At 42.4% G+C, this 26388-nt stretch overlaps 1 protein-coding gene and 1 non-coding gene across 7 annotated transcripts in view; one reads left to right on the top strand and one right to left on the bottom strand.

The window, feature by feature from the left end:
* cux1b (cut-like homeobox 1b) overlaps positions 1–26388 on the top strand; it is a 105097-nt gene that overhangs the window by 32047 nt on the left and 46662 nt on the right. For all 6 annotated transcript variants that reach the window (XM_061826497.1, XM_061826498.1, XM_061826496.1 and 3 more), the window contains exons 2-4: positions 12349–12459; positions 20788–20835; positions 26131–26209. In XM_061826497.1, the coding sequence (XP_061682481.1) occupies positions 12349–12459; positions 20788–20835; positions 26131–26209 (238 nt within the window). The remainder of the gene's footprint in view (positions 1–12348; positions 12460–20787; positions 20836–26130; positions 26210–26388) is intronic.
* Positions 14532–14650, bottom strand: LOC133505449 (5S ribosomal RNA). Its single transcript, XR_009796269.1, has one exon. It is a non-coding gene; the product is annotated as a 5S ribosomal RNA (ribosomal RNA).

Genomic DNA, 26388 nt, shown 5'->3' with positions numbered 1-26388 from the left:
CAAGAGGCCTCTGTTAGACAAAGATAGAAAGTTAGACAGTCTATATATCTGACCACAAGTAACGCTACAACAGTCACATTGTTTTCGTATTAGTGGGTGAAATCGTTTTTGTATCTGTGCGGGGGGATGGGGTAGCACCCGCTGAGGACATGCAACAACCAACCAATAGGACAAGATGAGAGAGGAGCTAAAAGGGCAGTCAGGACAGGATGTGATACGACTGGTGAGTGGTGTGGTGGGATGCTTTTTTAGTGTCCAAACACCTGCAAGACGCTGTGAGTTATGCCTTAATATAGCTTGTGTTATTCTTTGCTGTGCCACCATGAGCAATTCAAGCCTGCAGCGTGTCTATGAAATTTACTAGTGAATGGACACCTTATCATATGGATGTTAATCAGCTGGAGTATGGATTTTAAGAGCCAGTACATTGAGGAAGGATGCGCCCAGGCACTACCATCCGCAACGGGGGGCCAAGCCGGCAAGCCCATCCCACAGGGGACCCAACCCCCCAATTGCAAAAAATGCGGTTCGTTATTAGATTGCCCAGCCCATTCTGCAGCATTTCTTGTGTCTTAACTGTTTTTTTAATTATCTTGCACCAGGAGTGAATGTTTTATCTGGGTATGTGACCTGTCGTTGACGGTGGAGTTAGTCCTTGAATGCTGGCAGCAAAATCAGACGTTACTCCCAATTTTCGCAATAGTCGAGTAATTATCTCGCTGTGTACTTTTTACATTGACGTCATTTTTTATAGGACTTTTTTTTTTTACACTTCTATTTGAGTGACATTATTGTGAGCTAACAATACGCTAACGTGAGTACAATGTTTGGCTACTCTACCCGCCTCTGGAGCTGAAATCCTCTGTTGCTACTCCTACATTTAAGCAACATTTTTCCTCATCGCTTCAGCCTGGGCCGTACTTGTTGCAATGGTCTATTTTCGCGTTGAGGTGCTGCGGGCCGTGGTTCTGGTTGTGTTCCCAGCAGAACTGCAAAGCACGCTTAATCTCGACAACAAGAGTTGATCTGCACAGTACATTTTGTATTCATTAGGAAACACGCCTACAATTATATAATTGTTTTTCTGATGTTGTTAAATGTACTAAGCGACAGCGATTTTAGAGATTATGTCACAACATCGAATGAACTAATCAAATTCAGAAATGGCCAATAAATGCAGAAAAATATTGTACTTGATATTGCCCTGGAGGATGCATCGGAATTGACCCCTCCGTACAGGGCACTTAACCACGCCTCCTGAAGTTACGTCACCCCACGTGTGCGAACCTCAGACAAACAATTAGCAAAAATGGCAGCACAGGAAGAAAAGATTAAAGCGAAACTGTCCGATTTACCATCTGATTTCTCACTCGCATTCTTAGCTAACAGTGAAATATCGTTGAAAAGCAGACAGCAGGACTTCAAGTATTTCAGCGAGGGGTATTTCAATGGTATTTACATGCATATCGACGGAGAAACCATTGATATTAGCGCGAGATCTTTCCGGAGTGAGAGGAAGACCGAGAAGCCACATAGTATAATATATTATAACCCAAAGACGAATTAGTCATTGACAGTTTCCTATTTTCGTGTTACCTATTACTCTTGTGTGCAGAATCTGTATGTGTATCTGTATAGCAGTTTGTGAACCGTATGAAGGAAAGAAGAAGGCGAGTCTTGATTTACGAGTTGTTTCTCTCGTTTTCTGTCAATAATTATTCTTGAATTAGTGCCGAACCTACGCAAGTCCCGACCGAGTACGACAATCACTACTTTAGTGTCCTCAAACATCCTTCCTTCAGTCTTGGTGTCTCGGTGCACGTCGAAGGCTTTTAGGACTGCTAGTCCGGTTTAGTTTAGCTCGGGAGCCACCAACAGAGACACGTTTGTGCAGTCAGATCATCGCAAAATATCGCTCAACACAGATCAAGTGTGTCAATCATTCACACGTAGCTATGTTATGCAAGCGAAGAACTGCTAATTCATTTATATGAGACATGTATTGAAAATCAAATATAGGGCTTACCTTCGTGCAAACATATCTGTTCCGGTTGATGGATTCAGTTGATCATGCGTCTTCCACAAAGTTTGATCCATCGAAGAGATTTTTCGTACTGGGTCTTCGGTTTTGGAAAGGGTACGAATTGAACACCAACTAGCCTTTCAGGATACCTGTCGTCACTATTATAAAGATCCGTGACTACACCTCTTAACCATATCTATTGTTAAAGAACCCAAATACGCGATAAAACGCTAACAAAAGCTATACTGGACCATGCAACGTTGTCTGAGGGAACGGCGAGTCCAAAAAAGCGGCGTGGTTTATGCAGATCTCTGGCCTCTGATTGGTCAGCGACGCGGATGACGCAATTTCTACGGAGGGGTCAATTGGCCTGTGAAAGTGGTAACAGTGAAAACTGACGTAAAACAAGTTTCATCATTTGTTTTCCAGAATGAGAGCACATAAAGAAGAGGATGCTATCAAAGTGGTACAACGTGAATCTGGGATCAGGTGCAGGTGGAGATGGGTCTGGCCAAGTTGTAGGCCAAAACAAACAAACGAAATGAAAAAGCAAAGAAATGAGGCAAATTAAGTGTGTTCAAAGTCTTCCATCTTGCTTAATATATTCTAAAACAATGATTCCCAAACAGTGTGCCGGGGTACATTAGTGTGCCGTGAGCGCTCTTCAGGTGTGCTGTGGGAAGTTATCTAATTTTATGTATTTGCTAAAAAAAAAAACCATTTATTCCAAGAAATAATGTATCTTTATTCATCTATTTATGCCAGTGACAAAAAAATTCTCTTCTATTAGATGGCAGGAAGTACATACAATAATTAATTGATCCATTTTTGGTGAAGTTTACTTTTGTTGGTGTCCTATGGGATTTTTCAATTGTAAAATATGTGCCTTGGCTCTATATAGGTTGGAAATCACTGCTCTAAAATAAAGAAAGCGCTCTGCTGGGGTCCAGTGATCAGACCCCCTCCCTCCAAAAAAAGTTTTTTTTTTTTTTGCTTTCATTCATCCCTCTGGTGGTTGCAGGTCTTTAATAATACTGATCAAACTTCATCAGAAAAGCAAATTAGGAGCGGATCACCACTAACATTAATCGTGAATGAGCTTTATTGAAAGGAGAAAGAGTTTGCCTGATTTTTAATTTTTTTATATTTATTTTTGTTTTTGGGAGACAATACTAGAGTTGCGGAATATACTTGAGTGTATTATACAAGAGAAATTACAGTAATTTTGACTTTTCTGCTACGTCTTCTTATGTTAGTAATTGGTTCTGCCTTATGGTCCAAATTTGGGCGATGTTGCCTCTTTAAAGATGAAACTCTTTGTAAACTGAAGACCCACGATGGTATATGGCCCACAACTGTTGGTTGCCTAGCACTGATTTCAACACTCACAAACACAACTGCAAAAAAGTGTTGTGATCTCTGTGAAAAATTTGTGAGGTGGCTGGCAGCGAAGAAAACTTAATGACTATGACTCCAAAGGGTGAGAGGAGAAAGCAGCAGAAGCACAATGTGAGGATGCAACTTGTAAAGCGCACCGTGCGGTTAGGGAAGTGCAGTCACATTTAAAGGCTTCCCGTGTCAAAGGTAGGCAAGCAGACGAGCAGCAAGGATGGTGGCTTCATATCTGCACTGCCGTTGCGCTGTGTTTTGAGGGGGCGTCGCCTGTGATCTGTGCTCATGTAGTGTGTCGCTGAAGCGAGCGTGGCTGTCACTCCTGACTGAGCCGCCAACCCCGGGACTCCTCCCCTGCGCAGCGAGTACGGCACACAGAACAGTCAGCCGCAACGTCGTCAGATGGCGGATGGTGCGGGGGAGGGAGTTTGAAAGGTACTGTAGGCCTCTTAGATTCCCGATAAGGCATCTTTGCAGACGCCTTTTCTGTTGACTATCATAACCACATAACCGCCTCAGACTTGGCAGCGATAAAAAAGACAGATTAGTGAGTGCACAGGCAGCACAGAGAACTTCATCTCTTAAACATCTGTTGCAACCCTGTAAAAGACTTCCCACGTCGCAACACATACACAAACGTTTGATTTTAAAATATGAACCGACTTTGTAGTGTGACTAATATGTTGTTTGTGTTACAGAGAAGTACTGAATGTATTGTCTGTCTCTTTTTATAGCTGGCTCCAATTCAAAGACGGTACTTTATTAGATGAATGTGTAAAGCGTGCAGCGACTGTGGAGCTGCATCTACTTTGTGTAGAGCTGGCACGGAAGACTACTTGGCTTGTCTCGCTGGGCAAATGGTGTAAACAAAGTATTTCGAGCAGGTACAATCCCAATTACTCTTCAGAGAATGAGATCCAAAGGCTGGTTTTCTCTCTCCCTCTCTCTCTCTCTCTCTCTCTCTCTCTCTCTCTCCCACTCTCTTTCACTCGTTTTCCCCCCTCTTGTGTGCCCCCCGGTCACCATAGCAGACAGATTGACTTTATACTGTATACACAACAATAACTTTGTTGTCATTCCCAAGGCCTATCTGCCTCTGAATCGCTGGAGCATGAGGGCGCAAGAAATTCCATGCAGTTAGGATAGCCATTTGTCTCCGCTTATCTCAATTATCTTGTAGTCAATATGATTGGCATAATCAGACATGCCTGACTGGGTGCCTCCCATTTAAGTAATCGGGCTCACTGTATCAACACCTGCGTCTTATTGGGATAATTGTCGGGAATGAGTCCAATAAAAGGCCTTTCCCTAGCTGGGATTTTGTTTAGAGCACATTAATGTTCCTCTTTGCTCTGATGGTCAGCTATAATCAAATTTCTTTACCCGTGATGTTAATCAGTGGATTTGTGTTGGTCATATGGACAGGGATGCTTTTATCTGTTTTGCCCAAGTGCCAATGCAAGCAAAAACATTGCCATCTTTGCCAGACTGGTCAGGACAAACATGTTTGAAAGACTCCAAAGAATGTGGAAAGACTGGGCTCCCCAACTTAGTGTGGCGGCTTGTCTGTGCATTCATGCGTGTGCATACGCGTGTGGAGTGACGTGCAGGACACTACTTGGCCAAGGCGGTGTTGGAAGTCTCTCTAGGGAGTGTTGGCAATCTGTTCCAATCGTCTTTACAGCTGACCAGATGACCAAATGAACCAGGACAGGAACTGCTGCTGTGGGCAGGGCCAGCCAAACAGGCCAACTGCAGAAGTCACTTGAATGTTACCTCCCCGACCTCCACCCCACTGAGCACATGTTAACTTCCCCTGAAAGATTAAAACAATTGGGTTGTCAGTCACTAGAACACCACCTTGCATTTGGAAGCTATTGCTCCCACATAAAAAAATTAAGATATATAATAATCGGTTACAAGAAACCATTCACTATAACATAACACTGACTGCTGCAATTTGACTGGGTTGTGGTTGGGTGGGTATTCTCTGGGTACTGTGGCCTTCGTCACACATCTCAAGAGTGATGGCTGGTGCTCTCTGAATTATTGCCTTCCTATACCGGCCACTCTTTGTAAGTATCTTTTGCATATCTTTCCTCTACCAACACGAGGTACCCGAAAAATTACCAAAGAAGCCAATGTTTTTGACAAGAGCAAAATTCAACCCCTCATCTCGTCAGCTCGGGAAAGCTTTAGCTCATACCCTGCCCTAATGAGGATAACAGGAAAAGAAAATGGATCGACTACCTTCATACTTTTTAACAGAGCTGCCGTCCGGCGGAATCGTTGTCTCAAAGCATCACTTTTCAGGGTACAAAAAAAAATTTCTTCAGTCATTAAAGACCATGTAAAATGATTTAATATTTTTAATGTTTGAAGTGCTGGCAACGTGCGCAGACAATTTAGTATTGGACCAATTTATTATTGACTTGTTGAGCTAAATCGCAAGACTCACCATTTCAGTTGTGTGTATTTTTGGACCGTTGATAAAATCATGCACTCACAAATAAAGCCCAAGTCCGTACTTGGGCTTTCTGCCATGTGCCGGCTCTCCCACGTTATAATAACAGAGCGCTGTCATTCCATCAATGGCTATTTGGCACAATTGTGGTTACTTTGTAATAATAACTTGGCTCATTTCTATAAGTTCAGCTGTCAGGGTTGCAGCTTGCTCGCTCCTTAGCCTGTGGACCGTCATCTAAGTTGTCCAGCAAGTCACCACCTCACTCGATTTTGTGTTGTGTCGGTCCACATAACAGAGACACTTAACGGAATGTGACTCAATGTTTTTTCTAAACATTGCGGCATGTTATTCAGCCTGTGGCTCACACTACAGACAATAAGGGGGACAGTTCAAACCACAAGCGATCAGTTACACGGTTTTAAATGGTAATTTAGCAGCTGCAAAAGAATTCAACATCAATGAATCTGTGATTCGGAAGTGGAGGAATCAAGAGCATGAACTGTGGCAAGTTAAGAAGACCAAACAGTTTCTGTGGGAACGAAGAGAGGTGGCTGCAGTTAGACCTTCCTGAACAATGGATTATTGAACAAAGAACAGCCGGGAGAGAGTCTCTACAGTCACCATTCGACTGAAAGCAATAACGATAGCGCAAGACGTGAACATCGAACACTTTCAAGGAGGTCCCTGTTTCTGCTTTCGTTTTATGAAAAGGTATCATCTCTCTATCCGCACAAGGACTAACGTGGTGTAGTAAATGCCAGCGAATTACAAAGTTTGTTTACTTACTATATTGTTAAATAGGAGAATAAAGTTTGATTCAACTCAGTTATAGCATGCGTCTGATAATACAGTCCACATTATGTATGTGTTAAATACAGAAATCGACCCTGTAATCGACCTGCGTGGGTTTCCTCCCACATCCTAAAAACATGCAACATTAATTGGGCACTCTAAATTGCCCATAGGTGTGATTGTCTCCGTGTGCCCTGCAATTGGCTGGTAACCAATTCAGGGTGTACCCCGCCTCCTGCCCGTTGACAGCTGGGATAGGCTCCAGCACTCCCGCGACCCTCGTGAGGATAAGCGTCAAAGAAAATGGATGGCTGGATAGAGGTTTTGACCCGACACCAGCCATATTGATCTGTTGGTGTTGTGAAGTGGTAGGCTTGACTGGAGCTGGACCCTGCAGTCGTTTGATTGGGTGACGCTGACTTATCACTTCCCTGTAGCATTCCACTTTTAAGTCTCGAAACTACCCTGGAATAATAAGTTAGATCAGGGTTTATGGGCCAGATTGGAATGTAATATTTAATGGAAGTAAATAAAATCAAATACATTTTGCTTTTGAGTTGGGATTCTTTTGGCAGTATTCACAGTTTAAATGAGCCTAAATCTACTTACTTGGAATCAGCCCTTATTTCTCCCTCACTGTTTTTGGTTTCTCCCTCTGGGTTGCTTAATGGCTACAAGGCATGTGAGTCTCTAAAATGGATGCAAAGGAAGCTCTGGCTTACTCATTAGCCACTTTCATCATCATTCTTTTGGGGCGGGAGGGTTAAATAAAATAAAATAAACTAGGCCAGGGTTGTCGTTAAGCACGCAACATAACTTGCACCAGTTTGTGCATCAGAATTTGTTCATGTGACCTTTGTAAAATACCTGTACATGAGATAAGCTCTCCCCATAATTTAACTAAGTGTGCACATGCACCAAAGATCAATCATGACCGATGCAAACACTGATCACAAAAAACATGAAAGAGCTTCATCTCGCCTATTAAGATATCTATTTATTTTAGACTTATCTAATCTTTTAGCCCGTAACATAAAATGTGATTTGGGTACAAACGCAGATCAAGTTGCTGTATTGACTGGGCCATGGTCAATTGCAATGAATTTAAATAGCTTAACACAGGTTGTTTTGCTACCAGACCACAGTCGCATACTATACTTATTCATTTTGTTAGTATTTTGCCATCCAAATATTCTTTTTTTTTTTTTTGTCACCAAGCCTAGCCTGTACAGTACCACCACTTGGGACCTCTTTTCCACAGCTGATATCTAAATGAGGATGGCAGTTTTGATTTTGATGTAGAGGATAAACTGCTAAATCAATACCTTCATTGGCAACATATGTCGAGGTCCATAGTAGTCACTGAGATGTGATGTTGGTAAACGGTGGAAATTGTGCACTTTGAGATGTTACGCTCCATCAGCAACATGAGTGTAAAGTCTGCCCGTGTGTGCTGATGTGCGCAAAGAGTGTGCTGCATAGACAAAACTCCATCATGTATGAGGACGCCGCCCCCCCTCCCCCGACCCCACACCACAAATTTACAGCCAAGACCGTGTTCATAATTACTCCGCCACTTGGAATCTGATCAGACCTCTTTTCATGTCCGATGTGGTTATTTATCTTAACAGCCAGAGAATTTTCCGGCAATGGGGATTTTGGTATTGCATTGGGATGCGTGCAGGGCATCGGAAACGGATTGGCCCAGAGAATGGAGGCTATCATACATCGCATGTGACTTCCTAAAGCTGAACCAGAGTGGTGGAATCCGTTATTTTCTGATTTTCTCCAAAATGGAGCCTCATTAATGATTTCATATGGATGACTGGTTTAACTAACTAATTCCCCTTTATTTATGCATTGACTCCTTTTGGGAAAAAAAACAGCATTGTTTTTCTGGACAATGTCATTGTACAGAAAGTACACCAGCATTAAAGCGTGTTTAGAAATATAAGAACAATAAAATCTATCCAATTCATGTAGCTATCAATGTTCCATGTTTTTTATTTCCCTATAAAATGCATGATTTGTAAATGTGTAGTGTCGTAGAACAAACTGTTGTGCTTACTTGTGCACGTTGCATGCTGAAAATGATAAAAGGAGTCATCACTCAGGCGATGGACATTAGCTTTAAAATTAGCAAATTCTTACCGCTTCTATGACTTTCTGGTGGCTCGGGGGAATACTTTGCTGCTGAATCTGGATCAGGCTCATTGTAGTTAGAGTCCCAATGACGGCGGTAGTCCACGTTTCTTGGAAGTGGAGCGTGATATAGTTGCGAGCTCACCGCTGCCCTTTGATCCCTCAATACGACCAGCGTTACATGTGGTTTGTTGTTGTGGCGTCATCCTTTTCTTATTGGGGAAATCAACAGGTGTTGGGTTTGGGCAGCAAACTAGTAGCAGTGCCTCTAGCATATGCAAATATAACTAAAAATGAGGTGAAAAGCAAGGTCACATTCCTTACATATAATAAATCTATTCTAATAAAGGGACACCTCTAAAGTTAGCCAATGAAAATCTTTAAATCTTCACCTCAGCGAATTCACCAAGTGCCGTCCTGTAACAGTGAAATTACTGACAATAAACTATAACATCTCCTTAGACGATAAAACTTTCAACAGTCTATGTTACAGGTTTGGTATAGTACTTACTGCAAAGCATTCCCATGTCCTCCGTGTGTGTGTGTGTGTGTGTGTGTGTGTGTGTATGTATATATATATATATTTGTTGTGTAGTATCTTTAAATACTGTAGGGAGTATTTGACAAGGTGTTGGGATTATGCAATGTTCGACTGTCTGCCAGGCAAAGATGTCCGAATGTGTGTGGGTGGGATTGGATGAACGATTCGGGGTTTGGGGCTCTTTGTCCGAGGACAACAGGGAGCGTGAATGAGCGATCTTCTGTGTGGAGGCACGCCCAGCGAGTTGAAGACAAATACACACACAAAATAAATAAATCATTGAAGTCATTGATTTTTCAAAATTGATAGGGATATCACCTAATGGTCGAAAAATCTCAAGTTGTTTCACGTCTTGTCATATAACTATTAATATGTGCCAATTTTTTTTCTTGAAGAAGCTTATCTGGGAATGGTGTACAACAGCTTTACCAGTACAACAGCATCAGTAGTTTTTCGATAATGAATATAATATGCTAAAAATTTATCATGGGGCTCCTTTTTTATGTCAGGCGTTGTAGAGGCTCCTGCACACGCTCGAATTGACTAACATACAGAGCAGCTGCTCCATAGCCATGGGCAGACAGGCTGCTACATCAACTGCTCCATGGGCAATGGGAGCACGAATTGAGCTTTTTTTCTTCTCATTTTTTTGTGTCCCATGCTGCTGCATTAACCGCTACAGCGGCGGTCGACCAATTTCCGTTATTGTGGTTTTTTTTTTCCTTCACGTATTGTGGATAAAACAAGCACACGTCTACTTGGGGAATTGGACTTAATGCTGATGGAGGGGGAAAAAAGCTACTAATTAGTACTTGATCACACTATTTCTTTAGAGGGTTTATCGCGGGAGGTGGGCAATGTGTGCTGGAGTGTGTTTTGGGACCTTGTCAGCAGACTGAGCCACAAGGGCCCCTGTGGTAATGTGTGTATTAAATGATTAGTGTGTTAGTTAGCATAACGGCCCTTCAGCAGCGTTTAATCACTCTCCGGGGTGGGCGGCCTCACAGGACGTGGGGGGGGGGGAGAATTTTCACAGAGGAGTACTGCCGTTCAGATGATGAGTGGAGAGAGGGAGGGGGAAAAAGTGTGACAGAGGGCAGGAATCCAACAGCAACACAATCTGAGCATGGTGAGATATAATCTTTATAAGGCCTTCAATGTCTTGTTAATGTCAGCTCTTGGCTCATCATCGTCTGGAACGAGTGGCCATAAATAACTATGCAGAATGGACGCGTTAAAGACTGCTCTCTGCTTCATGACTCGTCGCTCGTGGAGCAGCGCCTTTGTAGCCGTGATGCTTGGGTAGGGTCTTCCGCGGGCTGTCGGTCAATAATTGGTGTGAAAAGCGGATGCCGGATTGGCGGCCTTTTGCCAAGGCTCGCACGGTGGCAAGTGATAACACTTGATGGTGCTGGTTAGCTTGCGAAGCGGGATTTCTAACCCACCCACCCCCCACCCCCACGTCGCACAAGCATGTTGTGGTTCTGCTCTCAGCTGACACAATGTGCTGCGCCAAGTTCTCCACTGCAGTGTGTATAGTAGGGCCAGGACCCAAATAAATATCGGAATATTGCTAAACCACAAAGTAGAGACCACCCAACTCTGAGGTGCTTGATTATGGACTTGTTCAATTTCAGGAAACTTTTGACCTTTGAATTAATAACTTGACCATAACTGATAGTGGTTTACTATTTTTTTTTTAACTGCTGCTGCTACTACTACTACTACAAAATCTACAATACAAACACAATAATGGAGATTGTTCTATTATGAAAAAACATTTTAGTTGAAGGGCTTCGACGTACCGGTGAAACGAGACAGTGTCCGACGTTAAACCTTTTTAAGTGGTTGCCCAAACGAGCCAAGTTGTGGTGGCCCTCTCAGAACTTATACTGAGCTGGAATAATCATTTTATAATACATTAAATTGTAGTGATTACTTCCTATTTAGTGCCGTTGTACTGCATTTTTTAGGCCCTAATTGACCTAAAACAGGAAAGGTTTGTATGTTTTCATGGCAAAGTCGGGGGGGTATCTTTTCATAGAGTTATGATGACTGTATATCTGCTGTGTGTGCCTTAGCCTCTAAGAGGCAGTGTGGGGCATGCATTTATTGTAAGCTTTTCACATCACCCAAGTTTATTTTCACAATTTTACTAAGGTCACAAAACAAAATAAAGAATCTTGACGCTAAAGATATAGTCAAATGAAACAGGAATAGCTTAGTTTTCCATTATACAATGTAATAAGAGTTTGTGTGGTGGTGTGAAAAGGACATTCACCCATTTGTCGAGAATACCACAACAATGCCTGTTGTTTTTTTCAAGCTGCACCTTATTTTCCCTGGTTATATAGTACCAATTGTTCATATGAACCATAAAAAGTTGAGGTTGGGATGCATTTACTAAAATAAAACCAATTAAGACAATTTGGATGCTCACTTTGTCTCCCCCCACTGTATCCATTGCTGAGGTATCAGATCGGTACTCTGTTTCGGCAGATGCTCAAAGTGAAGTGACTTGAATATAGATGCAAAAATATAATACAATATACATTCAGTACTATATAATCTATTTTTTATAATACTAGATTTCTGTTTCCACTTCTGAGGGAATCATTTATTTCTTAGTAATACTTTTACTGAATAAATGGTAAGTTTGTATTGAGCACAGTAGTGCTGCGGGTAGAAGTACTACATGATCAAAATTCTCAATGATCATTTAATTCCAAGCTCTTTTTATAAAACACTTTATCACCTGTTCCATTGACCTATTTTCGTATGTGTATTTTTGTGTGCTCTCGATGCAAGACTGGCATTATGTATCGTAGATGGCTTTCCTCCAGTGTATGGATTTACCGTAAATTTACTGTATCGTGATATTGTTGTAATTGACACATTGTTGCTGTATTGTATCACAATTGCCACCTCTTCCGCTTAGTTTCTGTCCCTTTAAATATCTTGTTGTTTTAAGTTGTTGCAATTATGTTGCAGAAAGAACTCGATGCCACTGCCACGCAGCTCGCCAATAGACAGGACGAGAGCGAACAGTCCAGGAAGAAGCTCATCGACCTTAGCCGCGAGTTCAAGAAGAACACACCAGAGGTGAGCGACTGTGCTTGTGTGTTGCGTACCTCCCGAGGTGCGCGCCATAGTTTGTCTCTGCGTGCATGTCTTCGCGTCTTCATTAAATGCAGCAATGATTATTTACAGAGGAAAACGCAGGAGAAGAGGAGGAGTACAGAGATGTGGGCTTGGCTCCCTAAAATAGTCTCTCCATTAGTTTCCCTGGAATCCTAAAGAGACAAAACAGAAAACCCCTCAGGAGTTTGTATTATCTGACCTAGTTTTTTTTATGCGCGCAGAAAGTGTGGTCCGGGCGCGTGTGTGTGTGTGTGGTGTGTGTGTGTGTGTGTGTGTGTGTGAGCGCGCGCGGGAGAGAGGCAGAGTTTGACAATGCTACTAAGTGGGATCAGGGGGGAATTCTGCCGTATTCCTGTGTTCCCATCCCGCCTCCTGGGAATATGTTTCATCTCTGTTACCCGGGCAACACATTTTTTAACCATGCGAGCGAAAACAAAGTATTGTGTTATTATTGGTAATGTCACCATGGTGAATTATTGATAGTCCAATGAATTATGTATAAACGCAGTAGACGGTGGATAGAAAATTGTCATCTCTCAGCGGAGTTGATCGCAGGCCTATTATGGTTAACACAGGGTGAAGATTGCCCCTATTGACTTTATTTCAGAGCCCACGCTCTTTAGCTGATGATGCTCCAGAGGAAACTCGAGTAGAACTTCCAGAGTTGTATGGAATTACTTCTGTGACATTGCGCTCCCTGATTTGAGTGTATTTTATCTGAAAATTTCCGATTGAAAGTAACTATGTATGCAGTCTTTTGAATTTTGGAATTTTGCCCATCAAATTTTGCGCTTATGCTGAGCCCCCGACAAGAGAAAAACCTTAAATAGTTAATATAGTGACTGTGGTTACATTATATTTGCAAACTTTATTTCAAATGTCCGAGAACGAGTGATGCAGTCCAAAAAAATTGTCACGACGAGTACGAAAATCAGCAAAATAATAATCTGCATGCAGTATTTGCTGTATCTTTATGGTTGATGGGCTTTGAAGTAAAACAAAACAAAACAAAACAAAAAAACAGGCCTCCTCAAATGTTTTTAACATAACTACTTTAACAAATTTTTGTCCCCCCCACCCCCCAAAAAACAACATACACACTTGTGGTGATTTCATGTCAGGTCATTCACTCAAGCCAACAAGAATGGAAACAAAAACAAGAAGTAAAGTTCAAATTGATCGACTTACATCACCAAATTAGCATCTATAAAGACGCTAAATGTTAAAGAATGTCCATATTTTGGAAATCAATCCCATTATGGCCATAACATGAATTCTTCCTGATATGGGTGGGGAGGGAGGGGCGGGGAGATAGTGTCTGACATAATTAAGGTTGGGCTTTGTTTGAATTTGAGAGATTCGGGTACCGATTCCGGTTCAAAACAATTCTCAATTAGGATTGTTTGAGGGGGCTGGGTCAAAAAGGTGTGCAGGGTTTGAATAAAGGTTGTTAAAATTGTGAACATCCATTTTCATGGCAGCCCGCAGCATACACTAAAATAAATGTTTGACCTGAGGTTCTTAATAACGGTGCAGGCATTGCAACAGGTTCTTCTCTCTCGCAATTAAATTGGAACAGCCAACTTACAATTCCACTGCAACATGCTTCAAATTTTCTGCCTTGAATTTGTTGTCACATCCTGCTTGGCCAATTAGCATTATGTACGATAGACTATCGCACGACTAGTCACTTTAAACCGCATGCGCTCCTTGAAGTCGTGACACTCTTTCCACAGTGGTCATTGCGCTGGACTTTTGTTGTAATGGGCGTTCTAACTGCTCTAAATGCTAGAAGACTGCATCCTTTCCACAACTGAGTTAAAAACAAACTAAAACGTTCCATGTCAATTGACTGTCTACTGTCGTACAACTACTGTCCTTGTAATTAATGTTTTTCTTCTTCTTTTCCTATCGGCTTGTCCCGTTAGGGGTCGACACAGCGTGTCATCTTAGATGAACGCCTATTTGTTTGGCACAGTTTTAGCCCGGATGCCCTTCATGATGCAACCCCTCTGCATTTAGCCGGGGAGAGAAGCTTACAGCACATGGTATTCCCAAGCGGTCTCCCATCCAAGTACTAACCAGGGCCAAACCTGCTTAGCTTCCGAGATCTGACGAGATCGGGCGTTCTCAGGCTAGCATGGCTGTAAGCTAATTACTATGTTTTTGTAAAATTTAATATTACAAAGTGCTATTTTTCCTCAAAGGTTTTTCCACGAGGCTTGAATGGATTAATGACATTTTCATTCATTTAAATGGAGAGAGAAATTTGAGGTAAAAGAGTTTAGAGTTATGGGCATGGTCAAGGAATGAATAAAATAGTTTTTCCCCCCTTCTTTCTTTAATTCCTTTAAACAACACTGCTCTTCTTTTTACCTTAATCATACCACCATCCATCTTTCAGGTAAAAGCGGAGCAAAAAAACAAAACAAGCACAGTTATCCGTTTGACACTTCCTGAAATTGGGTTTCGAATGACAAGTTTGACTAGCTTTATAAGGTGTTCACTGGCGGGGTTTCCAATGTACTTGCAATTTCCGCTCATGTCTCCACATTCATCTCCAATCTCCTTTTTCAAATATATCCATCACAGGAGTAGGTGAGGCACATACGGTCACAGAAGAAGAGTGTTATAAACACAGTAAACACACATACACACAAGAAAAAGAGAGGGAGATAGCTGGACGTAGACATTCATCAGTGTAACAAGGCTGTGATTTAGGAAGGCTCCTCTGGCGTCTGCGTGGCCCCTGGCATCTCCGTGGTATGTGGAGGAGGAATCCGAGCCGGACTAGTTGAGCGACAGGATTCATTACATGGCTGTAACGACACTAAAAGGCAAAACTTTTGGAAAGAAGCCCATAGCACTGACGTGATCTTTACCAAAAAGGTTGCTTCGTAAAGTTTGATGACAGGGCATGATTAAAAATGCCCCCGATTGTGTGGTTCGTGCGTTGTCTGTGTGTGTGTGTGGCCCGTCCTATAGCGTTGGCTCTGTTAGCGCTTTATGGTCCACACCAGTCAGTGCAGATCAGAGTCACATCAAATCAGACTGCATTAAGCTGAGCAGGAGTCCGTCTCTGATCCATAATTCAGCAAGCAGGAGAGCACGGGCCCATGTTGACTATGTCTCGTCTGCTGAGCCGTACTCGCTGTGAACTGTGCAGTAACGCTCACACACACACACACATATGCACGCACGCACACAACTGCGGCGGCTTTTGTAACATTTTAAAAGTAGTGCAAAGAAATGCGATGTGGAAATAAAGTTTTCATTATTCATTGACAGACACACTGATTTGTGTGTGTGTGTGTGTGTGTGTGTGTGTGTGTGTGCATGCCTGTGCCACTTGAATTATTTATTCTGTTCTTAATTTTCTTCTTAGTTAGTCTAGGCTCCTCTACCAGCCTCTCATAAAGGTTGGGTTGGGAATGATTGTAAAATGCCCCAAAGATTGCTAGCCAGGGGCAGCGGTAGTAAAGCAACCTGTGTTCTTCTGCGTCCCAATATGTGTCTCTGTGTGCGTGTGTGTGTGTGTGTGTGTGTGTGTGTGTACACGTTCACGCATGCACACATTTGTGTTTAGCTGCGGGGCAGGTAGACAGCGAACGGGAGTTCCATATTCCCCAGAGGCTTCCTTGGGCTGGCCTGTCTGCTGTCTGCCGGCAGCTCACACACCAGTTATCAAGTCTCCTCCTCCTCCTCCTCTGGGCTGCACACACACATAACATGCACACACGCAGATACACACGCATATTGAACATGCTGCATCAGTCTGTGCGCGCACATTATGTTATATGCTCATAAATCTTTGAAAGTCGAGGGGGCCAAGGGGGCGACGTACCGCACTAATGACCAAACCGGTTCAGGGCAGAAAAAAATGTTTGGCAAAAACAGTTACGTGTCCCTGCATGTTTTTCTTTGTAAATGTTTATCTTTGTTTTCAGTTCAGCTATTATTACACCGTGTTTAAATAATTCTGGCATCGTTAAGATGGCTCTTTTACGCGAAGCTTATGAAAAAAGTCTATTTATGGCAGCCTCTGACTGGGATTGCGTTACACGGACATTTCTAGGTTTATTGGATGTCAAGAATATATGTTTAAAGTTAAACTCACCGACAAGAAACTGAATGAATAGTGAATTCATAAAATGGAAATTACAATCTAATCAGAATCCAATGCAAATGAGGGAGAGTCTCGCGCCCGCTGTGTGTGGGTGTTTGCATTGTACTTGCTTATCTTGTGTGTGTTTGAAAGGGAGAGGGGGAGAGTGGGGTGAAGGTCATTATCCCTGGCAGGGGAATATTGAATTGGTCCAGACAAACAGCCATGGTGACCCCTGATGAGGTAACAATGGATGTGGGTCACCAAGGTCGTGACACATCCTCAGCTTGTCTGGACTGATCTGGGATTTGGCCAGACACTGTTCCCGAGTCAGTTTAGGATATGTGGCCTCGTTCGGGCTTTTAAACTGAGATTTCTAGTCTTTGAGGCTGAAGCTCGCCCTAGTTCATGTCTTCATTAGGCTCTTTTTTTTTTTTTTTAATTGTTATTGTGTGGATGTGAGTGTATTCAGCGAATGTGCAAATCAAATGTTCCTGAACAAAATGTCCTATTCTCTTATGCTTTTTACCGTACGCTCCAGTTCAGTCTGTCAGGATGTAGGCTCAACTAACAGGATGGTGATTTGCATGTTCCCCTGATACATAGTCCACTGACTGTCTAATCTGAATCCGCTGACTCGCACTGGAAAGTCATGCAATGGGACTTGTGCGGGATGAAAAGCATTTATTGTACTGTAAAATAAAATGGAAAAAAATAAAAACTGGTGCACAGAGACAATTTGCATTAGCTGTAGGACTACATTGTGTCTCATGTTAGCCCCTCGCACGCACTAGTGGTGCCTCTGGGTGGCCCAGGTGGTCCTGCACCTGCTCTTGTGAGAAGCCCGATCTACCAGGGCACCCCAGGGTGCAAACCTGGTCTCATGCTTATCGCCCACACGCACATTGCTGATTCCTTATTGGCTGTGGTGCGAATGATTTTCTACAATTGACTAATTTGATCACAATTATAGTGGAACCCTTGAGTGGACTCCAACTGTTTCCAATTTATTTTTTTTAATTTTTGTGAAATTGGAGGAAGTTAAATTCAAAATCATTGAGGAAGACAAACAAAGAGTACACACAGCTTACTTTGGTACTGTACATTCCGTTCCTGCGATTATTACCACTTTGACAATTGGAGATTACACTGTATTGTTGAAGCGACACAAATCAGATTTTTATGTTAGAATTTGGATATGCATTGTGTGAGCGTAACGTGCAAACGTACAGATGGCATATACTACGTGAAGGCAAGGTTGACGTCCTCAAGATCCACCCATTGATGATGTGTATATAAGGTAAACTTGACACCAATCAGCCTAATGATGATTTTCATGCAGATCGGCTTTGATGTCGTAGTTCGCCGATCTGATCGCTGATGTCATTGCTCGGCTCAGTGAAAGACATTTACTCCACGTCGTTGTCGTGTACGCTTTTGTAAAATCCAAAAACTACTTTTAGCTTTGTCGCTTGTCTTTTGATGTAGCACTGTGATATTTGACAGCCAATAACGTTCTTTAAAGTTGTGCCCATGGTGTGGGACATACAACAAACACATAATTCCCGGATCAGACTACAAGACAAATTTAGTCTTTCAGATTGCACCATGGCAGACTACTGCAATAAAATCTTGTGTTCCTATGCCAACAAATCCCATTTTTCAGGATCACTGGCTTTTACCTTGTGAACTCAAACGCGACTGGATACATTCGTTAACCTGTCGACAACAACAATGACGTGTGTTTATAAGAACAAAATTGCTAAAAATGTGTTGTTGTGGTCACAGGTGCTTACGAGATTCTGTTCATTTAAGACTTGCTTGACGTATGTTCACATACTTTTAATATGATAACTTCTTGCAAGCAGCCAACAAAACATTATGTAGCGTAGCAAGCAATTGTTAGCACTACCGTTATGCCAAATCATTCTCTAGTTTTGGTGTATGAATTATGTTGTAATTTAAGTACAATATACAGTGTGTGAAAACCTTGTGAAGACTTGGAGAAAAAAGTTTGACATCTGGCATTGCAAAAAGTTCATAATGACGTACAGTATTGTGATAAACTTTTGTTCTAGACTAAATACTTCCACCTAAATTTGGTGATAAATTCTTTAAAATCCAGTTGATTCTCTGGATTCTTGTTTCCTCAATTTGTCTCTCATGAGTTAGGTAAACCTATAATAAAAATTACAGGCCTTGCTCATCCATTTAAATGGGAGAACTTTCACCATTGTAGGCTGACTAAATACTTTTTTGCCCCTTTGTAAGTATTCACACCCTTTGCTACAACACTCAAACATACCTTCCAAGATCTGTCCGTCCGTCAAGCTGGATCACCGCGGAAGAATGGAATGGGTTAAAAGGTGAAAAAGAACACTATGGTCACTAAGGCATAGCTCCAGTGTTCTTTTGCGGAGATAGGTAAACCATCCAGAAGATCAACCATTGGTAACTCACTCCACCAATCATCCTGTTATGGTTGTGTGGGTGGACAGAAGCTGCTTCTCACTAAAAGCTACGTGGCAGACCACTTGGAGTTTGCAGAAAGACACTTTAAGGATTCTCAGACATGCAGAAACCTGGGTAACACCATCCCTCCTTTGAAGCATCGTGCCATGGGACTGTTGTTGTACTACAGGAACTGGTTTTCTAGTCCGCATGGAGGGTAAGATGACAGCTCTCAAATAAAGATACTGATCTCCCAAAGACCTAAAAACGTCTGTCCACTGATGCATCCCATTCAACCTGACTGACTGAAAGGATCTGCAGAGAAAAAAACGCCCCAAAACAGGTGTACCAAGTTCAGAGAGACTTTCTAAACGACTTGAGGCTACGATTGCGGCCAAAAGTGTTAAAAAAAATGCCACTAAATACTGTACGTAGTTGTTATGATTACATTTTTATATTTTAAATACGTTTGCACAACTGAACGTAGATTTAAAAGGAAAACCATACTTAAATCAAAGTCAACATTAACTAAATGTGGAAAAAGTGTGAATACTTTCTCTTGGCACTGTACTTCAGTTAGCTACTTGACTGTGATCCTGTTTATGAAATATATTTTGGATTTCTGAAAGGTTTTCAGATCAATTGATATTTTACTATGACTGGACATGTTAAGCTTTACAACATCCAACTATACATGTAATATGATGTAAATGACATACAACTGTAAATGTTTACTCTGGAACTTTCCACTGTTTCAGCCTCCACTAAAGAAAAACAGAATGCTGGTCCTAATTTTCCTGGAGTTCATTATTTAACATCATCATGAAAATGCCATACAAGAGGACAATCAAACCATGTGAAAATATTTGGTTCAGTGTCATTTAACCACTTGTTATCCCACAATAGGTAGCATAGCATTGTTTTGGATATTGTTTTTCTCCATGTATAATGAGACATGATTTTCATTATTCTGCTACCTTTTTATGATGACTTACTGATTCTGATCGCAAAGGCACTTTATAGACCTTGTGCAAATACCAATATTTAAATAAATGGCCCGTGGTTTTACACACCCTCATTCATTAACTATGATTGGGAAAAACAAAGACGACGGGTTGACGGCTCGTGAACGCAGAAGTGTATTCAGCGACACGTTAACCTTTGCCGGAATCCATCGATCTTTTCACCTAGTATTCAATACAAATACCAATATTTAAATAAATGGCCCCTGGATTTTGACAAACCACATTCATTAACATTGATTGGGGAAAAAAAACGAGGATGGGGAGTCAGCTCTTCCATACACGGAAGCGTATTGCAGCCACACACACACACACACACACACACACACACACACACACCTCGAAACCTCTCTGCGACAGACTTTTTTTTTTTTAAATGTGCATTTTTCTCAAATGAATCAATTTGCCGTTATAAATACTTCGTAATTTGACCTTAAGAATAATTCCTACCTATGTCTACGTCCTACGTCGAGCGGCTCTGTTTGACCGGCAATATGGCGCTGTGAAAATGGTGACGTCACGTGCACGATCTCTGTAGCTGTATTAACATGATGTCTGAAGGCATTGCCCAAAATTTTGGTAGGTTTCCCAACAGTATGGTTTTAGTGGCCTTTGCGTTAATGCACTATTGTAATTGTTTGAGTACGTTTTCACAATGTTTCAGCCATTCTAATTTACATTGAGACTAACTCACTGTCCTTCGTTTTTCAGGACTTTAGGAAACAAGTCGCCCCTCTGCTCAAGAGCTTCCAAGGAGAGGTTAGTAGTTCCCGTTAATCTTGTGATAAGCATGCTTATTAAACTCAACGCTCACAAGATTCCATTTTAACAGCTGTTTTGACTTTCTTCAATTTTAGCCTCACCCGTTACTTCTTTCCCTTCCCACTCCTCCTTTTCTTTCTCTCACCAATATCTCATTTACCCTCCCACTTTTTTTTCCTCCTCTTGATTTTCCTGTCCTATCCACAAAGTCCTATAGCCCAAGGGTGTGTTTAAATTGCATCCTGTAACAAAAAAAGGCAACAAAAAAACCCTGGCTTTAGCCTGTCGCAGCTCAACCGAATGCCATTTCCTCTAAGTTTAAAAAAAAAAAAAAAAAATCTGCATGTCTCAATAGGGTATTTGTTTTTCTTTTTTGTCGATGGGGTGAATCACTGGGCATAGCTAATCATTATGACATTTTTAAAAAATGTGTAAAGTTTTGCTCCCTCGCCTCATTACATTTGCACATACATTGACCCAGAAGAGGCTTTTGTGTGTGTGTGTGTGTGTGTGTGTGTGTGTCCGTGCATGCTTATATCACACTCCCACACGCATACTCCTCCATCATTTTGGCCTATTTCCATGCCGACTCCTCCTCTCTGCATTCCCAGTTCACTCCCATATGTGAGAGAGGGTAAGAGTGGAAGCGGCTGTTTTAGACTCGGCATTATTTGGGCCTGGAGTGGGCGGACATTCAGTGGAACCTCTCTCCTACCAGCTCACATGCACTGTATACACAAGGCAAATCACTCCAATAGATAGTGACAGGGCTGCTGTGCTACTGGCCATAGAATATTACAGTTTAACACTGGGTGAGTTTCCATATTTTTGTTGGTTAGGGCAGCCACCACAGGCTGCGGTTCTGTTGGGGTGGGGGAGACGTGCTATAATTCTAAGTGGCTCCACCGTGTTCTGGTGATGATCCACACTCTATTTAAAGCAAAGAAAGTGTAGCGACGTAATTAGTGTTTTGTCAGCTGTTTCCAGCACTCTCGCGTCGACACACCTCGCTGTCCGCAGCCGAACAAGACGAAATGCACCGTGGGTGGTCGGCCGGCCGAGGAGACATTATCGTGTGATTATTGAGATAATACTGTATGCCCCCGCCAGTCCAGGAGCGGCCCATCAATCATTCGACTATTCTGCTCCGTTGGCGTGCTACGACATGAGCCGCGCCAGTAGTGTGTAATTTTTAGCCCGGCCTTTGTTTGCTTAGCCCCTGAAGCCTTTTGATCAAAAAACAAAACAGCGCCACCGTGTCTTTGTGGCTCATCCTCCAGCAACGTCTGGCTGTCAGATCAAGACAAAACTTTGAAGTGTGGCGACTTTGTCATTGAACGGTGGATGCCTGCAGGTTGTAATTATTACCAATAAGCGGTACAGTTTCCACCAAGCCTGTTTTTGGTAAATGTGTGTGTGTGTGTGTACGTGTGTTGGTGTGCGTATGTTGCCTACTCAGTGTTCCTTGTTGGTCTATCGATCAGATAAGCTTTTCCATTATCCAAGGCTTCAGTCTCTGCTTCCCCTAGCCTACCCTTATCAGACTCCAGTGGGGCCACACACACACACACACACACACACACACACACACACACTCTCAACCACCCCACCCCGCTCCCTCCTCACCCACATATGCACCAACCACTCAGGTGGGCCTGATGCCCTTCACACAGGGATAGGGGAGCGAGGTGGTGCTGACTGATGGTAGCCCGAGGGTGCCGAGGTACGTACGGATGTGTGCGTGCGATGTGTCAGGAATCCCTTTTTTTGCAATTCCAAGCATTTCTCCTGATGCCGGCGTGGTGTCATTTGTGTCACTTCATTTGTTTTGTGTGTGTATGCGGGTATGGGGCCAGGGGAGCATGTGAAAGCAGATGTGATCAGGATTGCTGGAGCGCGCTGCAGTTTGGGAACCGCAAGGGTTGTATTTGCAAATCCTGGGTGGTCTACTAATGGCTCTGGTCCTGCAGTTAACCTGCCTCTAACTGTAGGGTGTGTCCTACATTAAACGTCTATTTCCTGCCTCCCATGTCGGGCTATATAAAGCTGCTGTACCACTGACCTTGGCCCTGTCATTGTACAGTCATGCAGCTGTCTTCCCTCACCGTCTCTGGAAGATGATATATATCTTTTTGTGAGTGTCCATGTCCCCCCATGTCAACTCACACCTTGATCATGTTACAAAACTAATGTTCTCATTGGAAACTATGAAAATGGAAATAATCCGTTACAAGGTGACACTGTCAAAAACGTTATTAAAGGAGGTATGTTATGGAAAAGCTATTTTTAATGTACACACTCGAATGCCTGCCTACACATTGAGTTTGAAATTAAAGAGGCAAGTCTGTTTCATTTACTTATTCCTGAAAATGTGGGTTTTAATTTTTCCCAGATTGTTGCTTAACAATATTGCTAATTTACAATTTAGTCATGCATAGAATTTCTCCACTCATGACTTGGCAGCAAATCTGGATGAAGATCTGACATTTTGAAGTTGCAGAGGGGGGGGATAGTTTTATTTCTCCATATCCGCTGCACGCACAAATGTAAGTGTAATTTTGCAGGTTGGTTATGCTTTAATGATTAAAATGCAAACTATTCAATGACTTACATCCCACATAGATGAAACCAACTGAATTGGATTGCAGTGTGTTTCATGAGTCAGCCATTTTTTTGGGTTGCAATTCTAAAATATTCTGAAATAAAATGGCTGGTGAACACGAATACTGGTCTGATTCCCAGTGTAAATGGAAGATCTGTATGAGATCAGATGAAGATAATGATTGGATGAGGAGTTTGGATTGACACATTGGCAAAGAAGGCAGTTTGATTCACGGATGTTCTAAAACCACAATAACAAACTTGTACTGGTATCACTTATCACTGTATGTGAATACCTCATTCTTGGTGTCAATCAACTGAGGATTATCATATTTGTAAAATTGATAATTGTCTTTTTCAGGTGTACCTAAAATTGTCGCCAATGATTCTACAGTGGCTAACTATTTAAGACCAACTCCACAACACACACAAGCACACACACACACACACACACACACACACACACCACACACACACACACACACACACACACACACACACACTCACAGGAGTTGAACAGGTTTGATTGTGGTGTGCAAACAGTATTAGTCCAGAGCATCCATAATCTCCCATTAGTGACCTCACAATTGATCCCAATTGCTCGATTATTTTCATTTTTTATTTTTTCCTTCCCTCCACACAGTGAGGGCATGGGTCAGCATGATGTGAGATATAATAGTAGCAGGACAGTGTCATTGTATGTGTGTGTTTATGAAACGTATCAGACCTGAGAGAAACATGAGAAGCATGTGACAAAGATTGGGGGTTAAAAAAAATGGAGGAGAACATGGAAGTGACAAGAGGGAAAAAATGGAAAGAGAAATATTGGAGGGGGAAAAGAGGTAGGGCTGCTGGCACCGCATGACCAAGGGCCAGATGTTTTGCGGCTAAAAAACTAGAGATGAATCAAAGCCATGTGAAGAGATTTATTAGGTTCCCATAGGAGTGCAGGCAGAATTACATGTATCCTACTACTTTGAATCTCTAAACCACCCATCAGCTACAATACTGCTTTGGCTGGAAATGTGAAGACTTAATATTTGGACTTATTTAGGCTTTTGTTTCTTTTCATTTTTTCCCCAGCGACTGTGCTACTGGAGTTGGAAGGGAAACACATGCCTGTTTAGTCTGAGTGCGTGAGGCACAGTAGTCAGCTGTAGCGCTGCCCAGTACAGTAGCAACATCTGAATGTCTTTATTTGGCATCTGTTTCCCTCCTTTTGTACTTGACTTCAGATGTGTTGTTGGCCTACTCGGCCTGCTTCTCTTATCGAAGCGTGACAGTTGGTCTGTCGCTGATTCACCACTGACAAGCATAATAAATGTCTCATGAACAACATTAGAATTAATCCCTTATGGATCCATTCTAATGCCGTCCATTTCGATTAATATTGGGGCTGGAATACATGCCGTGTCGTCTCGTGTTAATGGCTGCGTCAGTAATGGATCTGTGCTGTATTGCTGCTAAGAGCTGACTGAATAATCTGCCCCTGCTGTGGCTGGAAAGACTGAGCCAGCTGTTTAATGATGTCAGCGCGCTGGAGGCGATACGACCACACTTGCACTCACTCGCTAGCTCAGGACAGACTGACAGAGCAAACCGACACAAATACACTGCAAACAGAATGCGTCCGTTGCCGCCTGAACAGCTGAGCCGATTGCATAGGAAGGAAACACTAACAACTAGAGTTACACACAAAATACCAACACACGTTCGGGGTGGACAACTCTGTCTCTGTAGCCACCGATTGGTACAGTCGAGTTTTGTTCACCAAGGTGTGATTAGGAACCATAAATCATAGGATACGATGGCTATTTGCAATAAATCACATGGCGTTACCACACATTTAATCCCAACAATGAGGAGGAACATCGTCTAAGACTAAGAAACAACCCTATTTCAATTAACAATGCTGTCTTCTGTTTAGCCTCCTTTTTTAATTTTATTTTTCATTTCTTTAAGTGTGTCCTCTACAAATTTCTCTAGTACTCCATGGAAGGATGCCCAAAAAGTGGTTGTGTCAGTTGTTAGGTACCATTAAAATATTTATGCCAAGCATTAAGGATCAGTTGTGTGCCACGGTATGATTTGGTGTGTCCAGCTCTATCCTGCACTACAGCCTTGTTTTTGCGACATGAAGTATGGGTTCACTTTATATGATCTATAGTTTTCTGTGACATGATTAGTGTACAAAGCTGGCACAGTCAGTCCACCCCAGCTAGCCTACACTAACCAACAGGCTAAAAGCCAGGGCTGCTAACACGTGGCTAGCGCTACTTTTAAGGCTTTCCAGGAAGGAGATTTGAGTAAAGTACTTTTTTCACAGCGTGAACTGGCATCACTTACATTCACCTTCAAATTTTTCCACATGTATTATATGGCTCCCACTCCACCTCTCTGCAGTGGGATCATTGTCCTAGTACTGGAGCATTTTTTGGAGACATGTGCAGAAGTACAATATCAGCAGCGATTCGATGTGTCTGTGTCTGTGCTTTCTTCCTGGAAAGTATTTAACTACTCCTTATATCTATGGAAACCAACACCCAACTCAAGTAAACTATACTTCTTGTTGTAGGTTTACTGTCAAAGTTCATGGGTCAATAGTCTTTATCATGGCTGGATCTCTCATCACACACAAATCTGAGCCCTTGTGAAGCCTGCTAACCCTTAATTTCTCTTTATCCAATACAGATTGACGCCCTGAGTAAGAGGAGTAAAGAAGCAGAGGCCGCCTTCTTAAACGTGTACAAGAAAATAATCGATGTCCCAGGTAAGTCTGCGCCTCATGCCATATCTCGTTAATCTAGATGTGTTTAGTGGGTGACAAAATGTTGTCAGGGGGACCCTTTCATGCATGCAGATGGCACCAACAGACAAGGACAGGGAAAAAGCATGACACTATCGCGCTGGTCCTTCTCCGCAGTGCTTCCAGGCGTGCTGCAGCGCCCT

This window comes from Syngnathoides biaculeatus, chromosome 8 (assembly GCF_019802595.1).
Source record: "Syngnathoides biaculeatus isolate LvHL_M chromosome 8, ASM1980259v1, whole genome shotgun sequence".
Classification (NCBI taxonomy): domain Eukaryota; kingdom Metazoa; phylum Chordata; class Actinopteri; order Syngnathiformes; family Syngnathidae; genus Syngnathoides; species Syngnathoides biaculeatus.
This window is presented reverse-complemented; position numbering and strand designations above follow the sequence as displayed.